Source organism: Schistocerca americana, chromosome 9 (assembly GCF_021461395.2).
Source record: "Schistocerca americana isolate TAMUIC-IGC-003095 chromosome 9, iqSchAmer2.1, whole genome shotgun sequence".
In the NCBI taxonomy this organism is placed as follows: domain Eukaryota; kingdom Metazoa; phylum Arthropoda; class Insecta; order Orthoptera; family Acrididae; genus Schistocerca; species Schistocerca americana.
In genome coordinates, this window is record NC_060127.1 from 58,260,379 (window position 1) to 58,278,518 (window position 18,140).

Below are 18,140 nucleotides of genomic sequence, written 5' to 3' on the forward strand. Positions count from 1 at the left end.
AGAATTTGAAAGAGAGTATTCCAGTTAACGTTGTCAAAAGCTTTCTCTAAGTCTACAAATGCTAGAAACGTATGTTTGCCTTTTCTTAATCTTTCTTCTAAGATAAGTCGTAAGGTTAGTATTGCCTCACGTGTTCCAACATTTCTACGGAATCCAAAATGATCTTCCCCGAGGTCCGCTTCTACCAGTTTTTCCATTCGTCTGTAAAGAATTCGCGTTAGTATTTTGCAGCTGTGACTTATTAAACTGATAGTTCGGTAATTTTCACATCTGTCAACACCTGCTTTCTTTGGGATTGGAATTATTATATTCTTCTTGAAGTCTGAGGGTATTTCACCTGTCTCATACATCTTGCTCACCAGATGGTAGAGTTTTGTCAGGACTGGCTCTCCCAAGGCCGTCAGTAGTTCTAATGGAATGTTGTCTACTCCCGGGGCCTTGTTTCGACTCAGGTCTTTCAGTGCTCTGTCAAACTCTTCACGCAGTATCGTATCTCCCATTTCATCTTCATCTACATCCTCTTCCATTTCCATAATATTGTCCTCAAGTACATCGCCCTTGTACAAACCCTCTATATACTCCTTCCACCTTTCTGCCTTCCCTTCTTTGCTTAGAACTGGGTTGCCATCTGAGCTCTTGATATTCATAAAAGTGGTTCTCTTCTCTCCAAAGGTCTCTTTAATTTTCCTGTAGGCAGTATCTATCTTACCCCTAGTGAGACAAACCTCTACATCCTTACATTTGTCCTCTAGCCATCCCTGCTTAGCCATTTTGCACTTCCTGTCGATCTCATTTTTGAGACGTTTGTATTCCTTTTTGCCTGCTTCATTTACTGCATTTTTATATTTTCTCCTTTCATCAATTAAATTCAATATTTCTTCTGTTACCCAAGGATTTCTATTAGCCCTCGTCTTTTTACCTACTTGATCCTCTGCTGCTTTCACTACTTCATCCCTCAGAGCTACCCATTCTTCTTCTACTGTATTTCTTTCCCCCATTCCTGTCAATTGTTCCCTTATGCTCTCCCTGAAACTCTGTACAACCTCTGTTTCTTTCAGTTTATCCAGGTCCCATCTCCTTAAATTCCGACCTTTTTGCAGTTTCTTCAGTTTCAATCTGCAGTTCATAACCAAGAGATTGTGGTCAGAATCCATATCTGCCCCTGGAAATGTCTTACAATTTAAAACCTGGTTCCTAAATCTCTGTCTTACCATTATATAATCTATCTGATACCTTTTAGTATCTCCAGGATTCTTCCAGGTATACAACCTTCTTTTATGATTCTTGAACCAAGTGTTAGCTATGATTAAGTTATGCTCTGTGCAAAATTCTACAAGGCGGTTCCTCTTTCATGTCTTCCCCCCAATCCATATTCACCTACTACATTTCCTTCTCTCCCTTTTCCTACATTCGAATTCCAGTCACCCATGACTATTAAATTTTCGTCTCCCTTCACTACCTGAATAATTTCTTTTATCTCGTCATACATTTCATCAATTTCTTCATCATCTGCAGAGCTAGTTGGCATATAAACTTGTACTACTGTAGAAGGCATGGGCTTTGTGTGTATCTTGGCCACAATGCGTTCACTATGCTGTTTGTAGTAGCTAACCCGCACTCCTATTTTTTTATTCATTATTAAACCTACTCCTGCATTACCTCTATTTGATTTTGTATTTATAACCCTGTGATCACCTGACCAAAAGTCTTGTTCCTCCTGCCACCGAACTTCACTAATTCCCACTATATCTAACTTTAACCTATCCATTTCCCTTTTTAAATTTTCTAACCTACCTGCCCGATTAAGGGATCTGACATTCCACACTCCGATCCGTAGAATGCCAGTTTTCTTTCTCCTGATAACGACGTCCTCTTGAATAGTCCCCGCCCGGAGATCCGAAAGGGGGACTATTTTACCTCCGGAATATTTTACCCAAGAGGACGCCATCATCATTTAATCATACAGTAAAGCTGCATGTCCTTGGGAAAAATTACGGCTGTAGTTTCCCCTTGCTTTCAGCCGTTCGCAGTACCAGCACAGCAAGCCGTTTTGGTTTAATGTTACAAGGCCAGATCAGTCCATCATCCAGACTGTTGCCCCTGCAACTACTGAAAAGGCTGCTGCCCCTCTTCAGGAACCACAAGTTTGTCTGGCCTCTCAACAGATACCCCTCCGTTGTGGTTGCACCTACGGTACGGCCATCTGTATCGCTGAGGCATGCAAGCCTCCCCACCAACGGCAAGGTCCATGGTTCATGGGGGGTAATAATTTATGTACGAAAAGTTATTTTTTTTTAATTTTTTTTTTTAGTTTCCTGACAAACGTGAGATCTGGCACTTGGAATGTTTTCCACATATACTTGTCATATGACTTTCTAAAAGGTTTGGAGTTCCTTGGTGTGTTATTTTTGCTGCAACGGGTGAGATTGATTCAATCTTTGTGGCACCCTGTTATTGTCGGCATGTGTTGGAAAAAAATGTGTGTATGTTTTTTGTCTGTTTACACAAACTATAAAATGTTTCTGAAGCAGTTATGTCCCAGGTTTTTTTGCTGTGCTGTACTCCTGGGTGTTAAGTCCAGTTTAGATTACATTTCCCACATGATATTTAGGTGACTGACCCAGCAGTCTTGTCCAGCTGCTGTGAGCTGTTACGTGTACTCACTGTCTGGACTCCAACCAGACTGTGATGTCTTGTTGGTGTCATACTGTTATTCATAGCTGATTGTGAGTTTGACTCCTGGCATCTGCTATGGCCTTTAATATGCATTTTTTTCCAAAACCCAGTGCAGTTATTCTGTGAAAAACACATTCGCTCAGCATTTTTCAGCTTTGATGGACGAGTTAGCAGTTGAGATGTTGATAGCTTGCTTAAACTGAAAAGTTCATCATGTTTTGTCAGGTTTGCCAACAACGAGCTCCTTAATTACATTTTCCATGAAACTTGGCATTTGTGGCACTATAATGGCTTCACCATATTTCATTTCATGTTTATATATTCGAGACAGTTCTTGGCGATAGCTGATTTTTCACAATTGTTTGGTTGGATGTGTCACTGCTGTTCCTTGCATCTCTCTTAGTGTTCAAATAGTGTACCCCATGAAAGGCATTGCAGATTTACAAGGAATGTGGTACCCACCAATCTTACAGTGACTCAGATTGTCTTTAAAGGCCAAGTTGGCCGAAGATTTGACGGTGTACATTGCTGTTAGATGTGTTTGTCAAACAGAGAGCGCATTTGATGTGTTTGACAGACATTTTGATCATCAGAAAATTTGACAAGATGGTGGACATTGTGTGTGTTGTTTTGCCACATATGTTTGGTGAAAAATAGTTTTATTGCAATTTATCTTGCTGTGTTGTGAGTTTCCACAACTTTGGAAATTACAATCGAGGATAGAAATGAAATAGCAGTGGCAGTTACCAAAATGGCTGAGGCGTTGTGGAAGTGGTAGGTGTCAACCCCCCCCACGCACACGTGCACACACACACACACACACACACACACACACACACACACACACACACACACATTATCAAAGTTCTTCAGCTTGTTTTTCCACAGATGATGGAGGCTATATTTTCCCACATTGTGATTCTTAAATGAACTGTCGCCGAAGAGAATAAGTTTTTTGCATACTTGTGTCTTCTTTTCCATTGTGAACATGAAGTAACTCCAAGCTAGTTCATTCACAGAAAGTTGATGTAATCATCAGGTTCTGAGGGTGAATTTTTCTTTTCCCAGGTTTTCGTGTGTTTATTTCTTCCTCATTTTGAACCATTCCCTGGATCAGCACCATTCTTCTTCACCTTCTTCTTCTTCTTCACCTTCTTTGAACAAAGCGCCAGAATGAATGTTAGAAGTACTTAATCTGCATTTGTAGCCATTCCCACTAGTGTCAGAATATGTCATACATTAACAGAGTCTTCTTCAAAAGACAGGTTAAATTGACAAACTTCATTGGTATATGTACAGGCTTGTTTGAGAAATCTGTGCCTAGATAAGAGCAAATTTGGCAAGCAGGTTCAGTTGTTTATGAAGGCCTTAACATTACAAAGGAGTTTTTACCTTTGTTGTTGGGAGAAAAACACTGTATGCCATATTTCTGTAGGAGTCTGCAGATCCTTACAGAAACAGGGCCAGCACATGGCAAATTATGATTGATTTTTTTCCCCCCAAATTGGATATACAGGAGTTTCTACCCTCAAGGCAACTTTCACAGTATGTTATAATGTCACCTTGTTATGCACAAGTATTAATATTTTCACTGCAGAGAATTGGTAATGGTACAATCTTCATTGGGTTTAGATTGCTTTCTCTCCTAGCATTTTAGCAAGTACTGTATCTGCCACTGATAATACCAAGACAACAATTTGCTTACGATCCAGAATTACTAAAATTATTTTCTTATAACATTGTACAGGATTAAATGATAATACTGATCACTTTTCCCTTTGACACTGGTAATAACAGAAGTTTGGAGGACAGGTAATTTCTTTTTTTTCTCTCTCTGTGTAGTGGAGTGGGACTTTAATATCATTAGATATCACAACATGACACATTGTCGGTAAAGTGGTATACACAGTATATGTATGTGCTGCCGCTTGCTGGCCGGAGTGGCCGAGCGGTTCTAGGAGCTACAGTCTGGAACTGCGCGACTGCTACGGTCGCAGGTTCGAATCCTGCCTCAGGCATGAGTGTGTGTGATGTCCTTAGGTTAGTTAGGTTTAAGTAGTTCTAAGTTCTAGGGGACTGATGACCTCAGAGGTTACGTCCCGTAGTGCTCAGAGCCATTTGTGTTGCCCCTCACCTTTACATTTCTTGTATTTATTTAATGAGTGCCACAACTTATTCATTTGCTCATTATAAATTTTAAGAAACTTGTTTTGTAAAACAGCAGCACTGAAAGTCATACAGCAACATTTACTTAATAGTGGTTCTTACACACATCCATTGTGTAGCTAACACAATGATTATAGCACTCCTCTATAAATGTTCCAGGTTATTGCCAGGAATGGTGAGCATCGAAGCAACAATTCTGTAGGGGCAACAATCAAGTTTGACGGATCGGCAGTTTCTGTCTCCGTCAATGACTTGCGTGCCAGTGCTGTGAGTGAGACGGCAGTTTCAGTTGCATGGGAGCGCGTTCCCGATGCTGACGGCTACATCGTCAAGACGCGCTCCCGCGTTCCCAGATACCCTGCTGTCCCTGCAGTGAACACTACTCGGGCCAATGTCACAGGTCTGTTTCTGCTGGGTTTGTCTCATTTACTGTTAAGTTGGCGTTACGATTTAGGATTTAGGTAGGAAGACATATGGGCACATTCCAGCTTTCAACAATATCTGCCACTGTCATTATCATAAAAGAAACTGGCTGTCGAAGAAGTAACAGAACCTCTCAGATGTAACTGAAGTAGTGGTGCCCACTGAAATTAGATATTGCATTGCCACCAATGGTTGAACATCATTTGCAGCTTCTTTGTCTCCGTAATAGTGAGCCAGTTGTCCTTCTGTAGCATTTAGTTACATTGGCCGGGAGCTTGTGAAAACAATTGTAGATGAATCTTAGCAACATTAATAAACTGCAATAAAAAATTTACTTTGCTACTCTGGGTGGTAGAACCATGAAACGGTCTTGAAGTATATTTAGCTTCAGTATGTTATTTGTTAGTAAACTCCTCCTTATTTGGGAAATAATTGCCCACAGGATTATATAATCATGAATCTCTAGTAGTAGTAGTAGTAGTAGTAGTAGTAGTAGTAGTTGTTGTTGTTTTGTGTGGTGCAATGGCCTAGTGCAAATCTGCCGATTGGTCACCACTTCATTGACATATTTCCCCAAAATACTGCAGTTACCCAACTGGGAGGAGGGGACCTACAGTTTGATGTGTAATCCGAATCCTGTGTCATTTCTGGTTAACCTCCAAATCATTGAGAGGTGAATGTTAGATTAAAAGGCAAATTGAAAAACCCATGGTCTGACAAGGATTACATCCTGCAACCCTTAGGTTTCCAGGCAAGCACTTCACCACCTATAGGTAGTAGGCATATGCACTTCAGGTGTCGTGTATGTTTGAATTTGTTTGTTTTCCTTTCTTTTCTGAAGAAAGCTTTGGTCGAAACCTCAGTGTGCAACAGTCTTACCATTGTGCCTGTCTGCAAGTAATGTCTCCTCTTTACAGTGGATCTGTCCTTTTCACAATGGAAACAAAAGATGCTGCAGATGACATTTCATCATTGGTGCTTACCTAATCTGTGCTCACAGTTGACAATATTATATCAGTTACTTCTGTGTGATTCTGCCACTACTTCATGCATCAGTTGTTTTCCTGAAGAAGACTGGTGGTAATTGTTGATTTTTGTATAGAGTAAACGTAACAAGTGCTCAGAGAACCTTAAATGTTCATGGGAATTAACTGTCGTCATATAATGCCAGACACATTAACTTGAATGTTCTGTCAATTAAACTATTAAGCAGAAATCTGAGTCTCACAAGTTCAGCTTGACCCAAGTGTTTAATCAGAGAGGTGCGCTTAGTCGATTGCAGTAGAGATTTTCTAACAAGCCTTTGTGTGTGTCCTTACTCGTGCTGTGTCCTTCCAAGTAATTAACAACCTGTGTTTTGGTTTATGCGGAACATAAAACAAAGATGAGGATAAGAACGCATTGTGTACATGCCATTCAATGACTGATTATTAGACAGAAAACACCACACGTTACATTTTAATCTGAAGAAATATCTAGAAAGTTTCATAAAGTGAATGAACAGTTTTAATTCCTTAATGTAAAATCTTAGTAACCGCATTTGTATCATTTTGACAGAAACCCTGGCTGTCATGTTTTGGTTGAGGGCGTTGCCACTATATGTCACCTTTACTGTGTGCAGTTTTGGAAGCTCCAGTACAAAACATGCACTTTCAGCCTCTGTCTTTTACTGTTGTAGCTGTAAGAAAGATAGATGCACAGTATTGGCTCAAAAAGGTCAAGTATGATAAGATAAATGTGATAATGGGCACAATAGTCATGTCAGATAAAGAAATAAAGGCAAGCATTCCTAGACAGTGGCAAGAACCCAGGGCAGAAACAGGGAGGAGAACTTACTAGTTCCTTCCTATCATAAAAGAGAGATCCAGAATATCATACCTCCTTATGACCAAGGGAGCTATACAGTACGGTTCATATCCCAGCTGCTTACTGAAAATATGACAAATGACACACATATGGTAGTGATTGTGGAGTGATTGGCACCACGTATCACTTCGTCAGGGAGTGTGTCATTAGACAAGCTATTACAGAACGGGACACGAACATCTTCAGCAATAAAACGATCTATAAAACAATAAGCAATGAGAAACTATGGCACAAGCTGAATTCCCTGATAGTTAAAATATCAGTTTATAAACTGCAAGCCTACACGGTTGAGAGAGAACGAAGAAGAGGCCTTATGTCATACATTGAGACACATAATGGCAGACCAACACCTACAACTACATTCTGGAAGCAGTGAGGAAGTGAGCCTTGGGGAGGCCCAGGAAAATTTTCCTGAGACACTGGCAGCCATCCCCAAGCATCTCTACACCTTGGTTAACACAGCAGTGCAGCCCCTGGGAATCTCGAGTTATACCTCAGTGTGCTGGGGCCAAATTATTCAGACTAATACCTTGGTTCTGATACCAAGTACAGTAGTGTAGTGTTGTATAATATTGTAGTCTGGAATTATAAATCGTGAAATTTGTGGTCCAGCAATGCAGCGTAGTATAGTATAACGGTATTATTGTTTAGACAGTGCTTCCGAAAACTGAAGGGTATAGTGGTCCTCATTTTTAACATTGAATTTAGCAGCTCAGGAATGGAGAAGAATGTGGTGTTACTTCATTCAAGACCGAAAGTGGCATCAGTTAATCAGATCACAGACAAACGCTCACCATTGGTTAAAGATAAATACATCTACTGTGTTCCAGCCAGCCCCTCCAACTTCTTACGTTCACAGGAGACCACTGTGAAATACTTCGTTTGATTTATGAGCTACACAGAAACTAAAAAATAACATAAATTTCAGGATAGTGTAGTCAGAATCCAGTGTACGAGATTACTCGGGATTTTTTTAATGGTGATCTTCAGAAATTTGTATCTCATTATTTTCAGCTTTGAAAGTCTTCGTCATGTGTCTTCGTGTAATTTCATTCATTAAAGAACTTTTCTCATTAATAGAAGAAAATATTTTTTGGAATGTAAAAAAAATCAACATGTTAAGGTGTTAATGTAACACATGCAGTGTACCTGCAATGACTTGTCATGGATGTGCTGTGTCCTACTGGAGGAAAGACTGGAAACAAAATGAAATATGTGAATTCATTTTAATTGCTCTAATGAATATAATTAATGAAACACTTTGAAGATCATGATAAATCAATTGTAACACTTTCTGGTGAGAAACTGAAATTCGTCACATAGGTTGTTTCCTACTACAATATTAGTAAATAGATTTATGCCGATGATGATATCCACCATTTTGAGAGCGAATAATGTTACCTCCTATTCCATTTGTTAAAATTCTTTTGAACAATTGCAGCATCTCGATTAGTCGAGTGTACGTGTGAGACATTGCGTGGCCACATACCTGTGGCTGTCACCTGATAATTGTAATGCTGTCAGTCAATGGGTTTTAAGTGTTTTTGTTTAGATATAAAACTTTTCTGTTGCGCAGCTTTGCGGTCACACAGTTGCTGTGTCAGATACACAGATTTCTCAATAGTAGCCCAAAACTAGTTGGCCTGACTTGGCTAGTTCTGGCAGCTGTTCTGCTTGTGGAGATGGGCTCACAGACGCAAGGACCAAAAAGTTGTTGTAGAGGTCTTAATTCCTAGTGGTGTTATAAAGAAAGAAAAAAAAATGGAAAAAATGTAAAATGGAAAAATTAATCATTTCCTGGGAGGGAAATCTAATATATCACACATCCCCTGGCTGCAATGCAACACTTTCCATCAAACCAAACAAGTTGTTTACTGTTATTAATCACTGTGTGTTTATTTTCACAATGCCTTTTGAAGGATTAAACCTTTGCCAGATGAATTTGCATCGATTAATACTGCATGTACACTATGTGAAATATTAGGTGCATTGTGTTGCCACCTGCTGTCAGGTACTCCACATCGGTGGCCTCAGTAGTAATTAGACATTGTGAGAGAGCAGAATGGGGTACACCGTGGAACTCGCGGACTTCAAACGCGGTCAGATGATTGGGTGTCATACGTCTGTATGCGAGATTTCCACACACTTAAACATCCATAGGTTCACTGTTTCCAATCTGATGGTGAAGTGGAAACACGAAGGGACATGTACAGCACGAAAGCGTACAGGCTGACCTCGTCTGTTGACTGACAGAGACCGCCGACAGTTGAAGAGGGTCATAATGTGTAATAGGCAGACATCTATCCAGGCCATCGCACAGGAATTCCAAACTGCATCGGGATCCATTGCAAGTACTATGAAAGTTAGGCATGAGTTGAGGAAACTTGTATTTCATGTTAGAGCGACTGATTATAAGCCACGCATCATGCCGGTAAATGCCAAACGACAACTCACTTGGTGTAAGGAGCGTAAACATTAGACCATTGAACAGTGGAAAAACGTGTGGAGTGACAAATCACGGTACACAATGTGGCAATCCGATGGCAGGGTTTGGGTATGGTGAATGCCTGGTGAACGTCATCTGCCAAGGTGTGTAGTGCCAGCAGTAAAATTTGGAGGTGGTGGTGTTATGCTGTGGTTGTTTATGTTTTTCATGGAGGGGACTTGCATCCCTTGTTGTTTTGCATGGCACTACCACAGAACAGGCCTCCATTGATGTTTTTAAACACCTTCTTGCTTCCCACTGCTGAAGAGCAATTTGGTGATGGCAATTGCACCTTTCAACAAGATCAAGAACCTGTTGATATTGCACGGCCTGTGATGGAATAGTAACACGACAATAAGATCTCTGTAATGGACTGGCCTGCACAGAGCCCTGACCTGAATCCTATAGAACACCATTGCAACGTTTTGGAACGCCATCTTTGGCCAGACCTCACCGACCGAAATCAGTACTTCTCTACAGTGCAGCACTCCATGAAGAATGGGCTGCCATGTCCCAAGAAACCTTCCAGCACCTGATTGAACGTATGCCTGCGAGAGCGGAAGCTGTCATTAAGGCTGAGGGTGGGCCAACACCATGTTGAATTCCAGCATTAACGATGGAGGGCACTACGAACTTGTAAGTCATATTCAGTGAGGTGTCTGGGTACTTTTGATCACGAAGTGTATATGTTGTAATATGACTTTGAAGTGAACTGTGGCACTGCCTGGTAGAGAAAAAGAAAACACTGTTTCCAAATGTGGTTTGTACTTTTGTGGAAGGTTGTTGATTGAAGGGTGAACAAAAATTTAAGCATAAAAGTAAGGGTATATGTATATATCACTTTAAATCCTAATAACTGTGTTGCTTCAGCCTACTCTGTTATACACTGTTCAGTCACATTAATGTGACCACCTGTCAGATGCCTGAATAATCACCTTTTGCAGCACGAGATGTGCAGGAAGTGTGTGAATGAGGATCTGGAAGGTATTGACAGGGATGTGGAGCCATGCTGACTCAAAAACCGTGGCCAGCTGCACTACGTTTCTCATTTGAGGATCCATGATGCCAAAAGCCCAGTCGGGGAGGTCCCACAAATTCTGCGTTGGTTTTTAATGTGGGGAGTTTGGTGGCCCGGGGAGTACAGTAAATTCATGTTGGGGCACTTCAAAGCACACTTGTACGCTGAGAATCGTGTGACACATTGCATTGCCCTATTGGTAGGTGCTGTCATGCTGAGGAAAAATAACCTGTTTGTGGGAGGGGATATGGCTCCAGCAAAAGATAGATCCTTACGCTGATCCATTGTGCCTTCCAGAATGATGAAATCGTCCAGGGAATGCCACAAAAACATTTGCCACACCATAACGCTCCCTCTTGCAGCCTGGACCCTTCTGACGGTGTTGCAGGGTGACACGTGCCAATGGCCAATTGTCCATTGGAGCATAAAACAGGATTTATCTGAAAAGGCCACCTGTCACCACTAGGTGGATGTCAAATTGTGGGACTGAGGTGCAAAATTGTTGCATGAACATGGCACCTGGTGCTAAGACCCATATGCAGCAACATTCCTTGAATGGTCATTGAAGAGACACTGTTTATAGCCTCTGGGGAGTCAGTTGTTCCACTGGTGCACGTCTACTCGTCCGTACACATCTCGCAGTTGCCATTCACCCTGTCTTCTATGGACTGTGGTGTACTTCAGTTACTTTGGTGCTGGTTGTGGGTAGTGTCATTTTGCTATGCATTGTATACTTTAAAGACAGTGGCAAGTGAATGGTTTACAAACTTAGCCATTTTGGAATTGTTTCCAGCTTTGGAACGAAAGCCGGGGAGCGTGTCCTCTCAGCTGTCGTAAAAATTGCTCTGTTTTCACATTACGACAATGGCTGTACATTTCTCTGTGTCCAGCCAACATCTTTGTGCCCCTGCCATCTGTGAGTGGGCACTGAACATTGACATTAAACATACTAATGTGACTGGATCAAGTAACAGATGTAATATTAACATCCACAGCTCTGGCATAACCAAAGCTTTGATCATTTTAAAACTTTTAATCTCTGTAACCAAAGATCTAAACAAAGTTTTAAGACTTGCTCTGAAATAATGTTTTTGTCTTGCTGTTATCCTTAACAATAATTTGTTTCGCTGCATTGTCTTTGTTGCCTCAGTGTTTACAAAGTATTATGGTATATGTCATATATCACATCAGAGAAGGGTGTATGTGACCACAGGAGGTATTTTATTTTAGTTATTTTGCTTATATTACTTTCACAGTGACATTTTTTTCATTCTTCAGTCAGAGAGCTCCACAAACCGTGATCCATTTTTAAAATAGTGTTTTGTTTTTCTCTACTAGACAGTGCCAAAGGTCACTCCCAAATCATAACACAGCATAGACATGCCATATTAATCCACATGAATGTACCTGATTATATAGGTTGTCCTTCAAAATGTGTTGTGAAAATAAAGTGTTTATCCAAATAGACTTGATGTTCCTTTTACACTCACTTGAGCAATTTTATCTCTGCTGGTATCTCATTTTGAGCTGTCTTAAAATAAATGGAGAGACAGAGCTAATTTTTTGTCCTTCGGTTAATGTCAAACGCTGTGGATGCACAGAGAGCACTTGTGTTTGAAACAGATTTTTCCAAATAAACTGGGAGTTTAAAAAATGATTGGCATGCATGGCATTAATTACCAACCTGTTTAATTATTTTATATTTATGATAGCAGAAGGATATTTAAAGAGAGCATGTCTGACAAGGTGAGGAAAAGATTGCTTGAAACAGTTGCATTGAAGTTTTGGTATGAGAAAGGGATAGGTATGAAAAGGATAAGGTGTATAGATACTTGAAGGAAGGAACCACCACTTAAAGATGTGGATCAGAAGACACAGTGCACATGGAGGTAGCTATAGCAATATACTATGATAAAAAGAACCCAGATTCAGTAATATCACTACCATTCTGATTACTGGTTTAGATGTCTGAAGAGACAGGTTTTCCAAGATCTGTTCAGTTTAAATTTGATATGTTTGCCTTGGCAAAATGTGTAGAAGCAACTGAAAAACTTGTTATACATCATTACTGATTTCATTTTGGAGTAACATTATAAGGAAATATTGTTTAGTTTTTATGAATGAGCTTTTAGCATTTTGCAGAACCAAACTTATTATGCAAACACTTGTAAAGTAAAAATGCCAACATTTTAACATGTTTACTACTGTACTACTTTAAAATGTCATTTTTATTGTTCTGCTAGTACTGCTATTACTTTGTAGCATTGGTTAAAGATTACAATTAATGTTATAGCTGCTTTTGGTCTGGTAATCAAACATACTGAACATTTAGGAACCAAACAAACTGAACATTTAGGTAGGGCCTATTTAAATGAGGTTAAGCTGTAACTCTTACTGTTCACAGCCCTCTGATAAACATTGAGATAGCAAGTCGTTCCCCTGAAGGGAGAGGAGGGGGGGGGGGGGGGGGGGGGATGCGAATTTTATTTGCTCAGGTGGTGCCAGTGATTGTGTTAAGGTGATGGGTTCAACAACATTTAACAGCAGTCGTTTTGTCATGCTATCTACTAAGTGTGTAAGAAACAAGTTTGACAATATGCTACTTACTCCTCCTTTTCTTTGCAGTTGGCAAACTATCTCCAGGAGTCAGATACTTATTTATTGTGTCTGCATACCGTAAGAGCTTTGTCGGTCCAGACAATGTTGTGGAGGCCAAGACTTTAGGTGAGTGTAAAGTTACTGTTACCTCATTGAAGTGTAAAGTTTTTCAGTACCTCCCACCTTGCTTCTGAAACATCACTTATTCCATAGGAGTGACTCTGTTCTCATGCAACTCCTTCCTGTACTTCCCTTGGCAATCTCCCCCCTTGCAACACCTCACCACCTCCCGCACTTTCCAATACTTTGCCTATTGTGTCATCATCCCTCTGCGTCATCCTCACTTTCATTACATTGCCCTCCTCAGCAGATTTCACCTCTCTCTGTAATGTTCTGACGTTACTGCTGAAATTTCATTATTCCAATAAATTTCACATGGTTTGTGATATGGATTCTCACAAATAATAAAGTCACAGTGTTCAATAACATTTGTATTTTACTGCTATTTATTTGATAACTTGGGTACCTGTGCAATACTTTTGCAGTGTAAGTAATGATGTCACTGTATTGCAAGTAATTTATAACTTTGAACCATAATAATTACAATTTCTTGTTGTTGAAGATGAGCGTAATGATAAATATGAACATAAAATACAAAGTAGTAGATAAATGTGAAATGTATAGGTTAGAACATAGTTTTCACTTCTTACTTACGTAATGAAGACCACAATAACTCACTGTATTTTGAGGTTTTAATTACACTTTGTGCTTTAGACAAGCACGTTAGGCCATAGTAGCAATAAGTAAATCACAGTTCAAGGTAACAATGAAAACTATTTGTTGTTTTGGAAAGTATATTCATGTAGAAAAGTCAGCTTGTCCAATGGGTAGAGATAATGGACTACTACAGTTGTCATTGTTATTATCTGTTACAAACACAAATTATCCAGTTTATAAAATAGTATTTGTTAGAAGGTAATATGAAAAGGAAGTTTCTCATTCATGATTAATAAGTTAGCTTCGTACAGTATAGGTATGAAGCTGGATATCCACGATGCCCTTTTACCTATGATAGTTAAGTCTCTTTTATGTTAAAATTTTTCACAAACATTAAGTTCTAGTGTAAAACTGGCACCCAATGTTAGAAATTGGCTAAAGAACCTTTCTAACAGTACGTCATCCATCCCTGTATGATTAGTATGTGGTGAGAAAAAAGGATGCTGATATGGGGAAATAATATATGATCAGTACAATGGTCCAAAAGCTAACACATTGAAATAGTTGTAGTTAATACAGAAATATTAATTTGCTGCCATGTGATTCTTAAGTAGAATTATGGACAGAAATATCACAAAGGCTTTTTACGAAGTTTCAGTCCACTGTGTGGCAAGTGCTATTCACCATGTCATGTGATAGTTATTTCAGCACATTACTTGCTGATACTTACTGTACTGTGCAACCCATGCTCGAGCTTTAAAAGTGTGAGTGTATTTACACCAATACTTCAAAAACTATTTAATTACACTTATTCTACACAATTCATGCTAACATAATTTCGGCTAACAGCCTAATATAATGAATATACATTTTCATATTCTTTTAATATCGTTCAGATCTTACTTTTTTGTAGCGAAATTTAAAACCGTATTCCTTATTTCATTTTTTGTATGAACAAAGCAATCCTTTCAGTTAAAATAATTTCAGAGTTATTTTGTATTAGGTAAAACCAAAAAATTTCTGTAATCAGGAAAATTTCCATTTTTGAATCAGTTCTACATTGTTTCAGGAAAGGTTTATAAGTATGGTCAAAATTTTAAAACACATTGTTGTATTTTAAACATAGCTGCACAACAGCAACGGTTCCATGTAATAAAATTATAAACAGCCGACCACTTGCAATGGATAAAGAATTCTTTACCTAGGTTTCAACAAATTTAAATTTGTCTTCTCTCAGAAGGTGGCAATTTTACATTAGTAAGGACTAATCTACCATCGCCGTTTTTACAAATGTCAGTATAGATCCATTTGTAAAAATTAAGATATAGCCCTAGAAATAGGGTTTGTCACGTAAATATAAATTAGTACATGGATCTTGCAGAGTTCACAACCGTGAGTCGGTTAGCAATTAATTCTACGCACAATTTGAAAGCCCCTGGAAAAGATAAAATAGCAAATTTCTGGCTAAAGTAGTTCACCTCAACACATTCACATCTAACTAAATTATTTAACAGTTACATTGCAGACCCATACACAGCCCCTGATACATTTACACAAGGAATAACTTATCTGAAACCTAAAGATCAAGCAGACACAGCAAACCCATAACGTGCCTACCAACAATATACAAAATATTAACTTCAGTCATTACACAGAAATTAAGGACACATACAACACAGAACAAAATTATAAATGAAGAACAAAAAGACTGCTGCAAAGGAGCACGAGGATGTAAAGAGCAACTGATAATAGATGCAGAGGTGACATATCAAGCTAAAACTAAAGTCGCTACACTATGCATACATTGATTACCAAAAAGCTTTTGATAGTGTACCCCACTCATGGTTACTACAGATATTGGAAATAAACAAAGTAGATCCTAAATTGATACAGTTCCTAAACATAGTAATGAAAAATTGGAAAACCACACTTAATATCCAAACAAATTCAAATAATATCACATCACAACCAATACAGATTAAGTGAGGAATATACCAAGGAGACTCATTAAGTCCTTTCTGGTTCTGCCTTGCTCTGAACCCACTATCCAACATGCTAAATAATACAAATTATGGATATAATATTACTGGAACATACCCACACAAAATAACACATTTGCTATACATGGATGATCTAAAACTACTGGCAGCAACAAATCAACAACTCGACCAATTACTAAAGATAACAGAAATATTCAGCAATGATATAAATATGGCTTTTGGAACAGGCAAATGTAAGAAAAATAGCATAGTCAAGGGAAAACACACTAAACAAGAAGATTACATATTGGATAACTGCAGCGAGTGCATAGAAGCGATGGAAAAAACAGATGCCTATAAATATCTAGGAAACAGACAAAAAATAGGAATAGATAATACAAATATTAAAGAAGAACTAAAAGAAAATTATAGACAAAGACTAACAAAAATACTGAAAACAGAATTGACAGCAAGAAAGAAGACAAAAGCTATAAATACTTATGTTATACTAATATTGACCTATTCATTTGGAGTAGTGAAATGGAGTAACACAGACCTAGAAGCGCTCAATACACTTACACGATCACAATGCCACAAATATAGAATACTTCACATACATTTAGCAACAGAAAGATTCGCATTAAGCAGAAAGGAAGGAGGAAGGGGATTTATCGACATAAAAAAACCTACATTATGGACAGGTAGACAATCTAAGAAAATTCTTTATAGAACGAGCAGAAACTAGCAAAATACAGAAAGCAATCACTCATATAAATACATCGGCTACACCATTGCAATTTCATAACCACTTCTACAAGCCTTTAGATCACATAACATCAACAGATACAAAGAAAGTAAATTGGAAAAAGAAAACACTACATGGCAAGACCCATATCATCTAACACAGCGACACATGGCTAAGAAAAGGCAATATATACAGTGAGACGGAAGGATTCATGATCACAATACAGGATCAAACAATAAACACCAGATATTACAGCAAGCATATTATTAAAGATCCCAATACCACAACAGATAAATGCAGACTTTGCAAACAACAAATGTAAACAGTAGATCACATCACAAGCGGATGTAAAATACTAGCAAATACAGAATACCCCAGAAGACATGACAATGTAGCAAAAATAATACATCAACAACTTGCCATACAACATAAACTAATAGAACACGTTCCCACATAAAAGTATGCACCACAAAATGTACTGGAGAATGATGAATAGAAATTATACTGGAACAGAACCATTATAACAGATAAAACACCGCCATATAACAAACCTGAAATTACCACAACTAATCGAAATATCCATACCAAATACAACAAATTCACAGAAGAAAACAGGAGAAAAAATTGAAAAATACATCCAACTGGCTGAGGAAATCAAGGACATGTGGCATCAGGATAAAGTTGACATTATACCAATTATACTATCAACTACAGGAGTCATATCACACAGTATCCACCAGCACATCAACGCAGTACAGCTACATTCAAACGTATATATACGACTACAGAAATCTGTAATTATTGATACATGTTCAGTTACCCGAAAGTTCCTAAATGGAATGTAACATAGACCGTACAGTTAAAAGGAAGTCGCATTTGATCAAGGTCCGCGTCACTTTCCATTTTTAACCAGACATAACGTCTGAGAAAGGACAGAAAGAAATAATAATAATAATAATAATAATAATAATAATAATAATAATAATAATAATAATAATAATAATTTTGAAACCATATCGAGCAAAGTAGTTCTGGCAAAGTAAAACCCTTTTTTAACGAATCTCTGGGGACTCAAAAAATTTTTTTTTTAATCAGGGATTTTCCTTAAATGGCGAGGGCTTTTTTACAAAACACATCTTCTGTGAGGGTCACTTCAGAAGTTTTGCACACTGTAAGATAGAACTAAAGAAAATAATTTATTTTACAAAACACCTTTTAAGCCCTTCTGTGTAATCTTTATTTTTGCTAATGATGGCATCCCAAAATTTTGGCAACTTTTGTATTCCATGTAGGGCAACTCTACTGTTGAGCTGTTTGATTAATTAGGCCACCTCACTGGAAACTTCGTCAGTTGGGTCAAAATGTTTTTCATGTAACTGTTCCTTCAATTTGGGAAGCAACTCAAAGTCTGGTGATCTCGTATGAGGACCCTGCTATTGGCGGGGAAGTATTTTCTATCTGTATTAG

At 38.5% G+C, this 18,140-nt stretch overlaps 1 protein-coding gene across 2 annotated transcripts in view; it reads left to right on the plus strand.

Moving 5' to 3' along the window:
• The window catches only part of LOC124551372 (sortilin-related receptor-like), a 201,164-nt gene that overhangs the window by 136,595 nt on the left and 46,429 nt on the right, over nt 1-18,140 (plus strand). For both annotated transcript variants that reach the window (XM_047126412.1, XM_047126411.1), the window contains exons 25-26: nt 5,002-5,242; nt 13,260-13,358. In XM_047126412.1, coding sequence (XP_046982368.1) covers nt 5,002-5,242; nt 13,260-13,358 — 340 coding nt within the window. The remainder of the gene's footprint in view (nt 1-5,001; nt 5,243-13,259; nt 13,359-18,140) is intronic.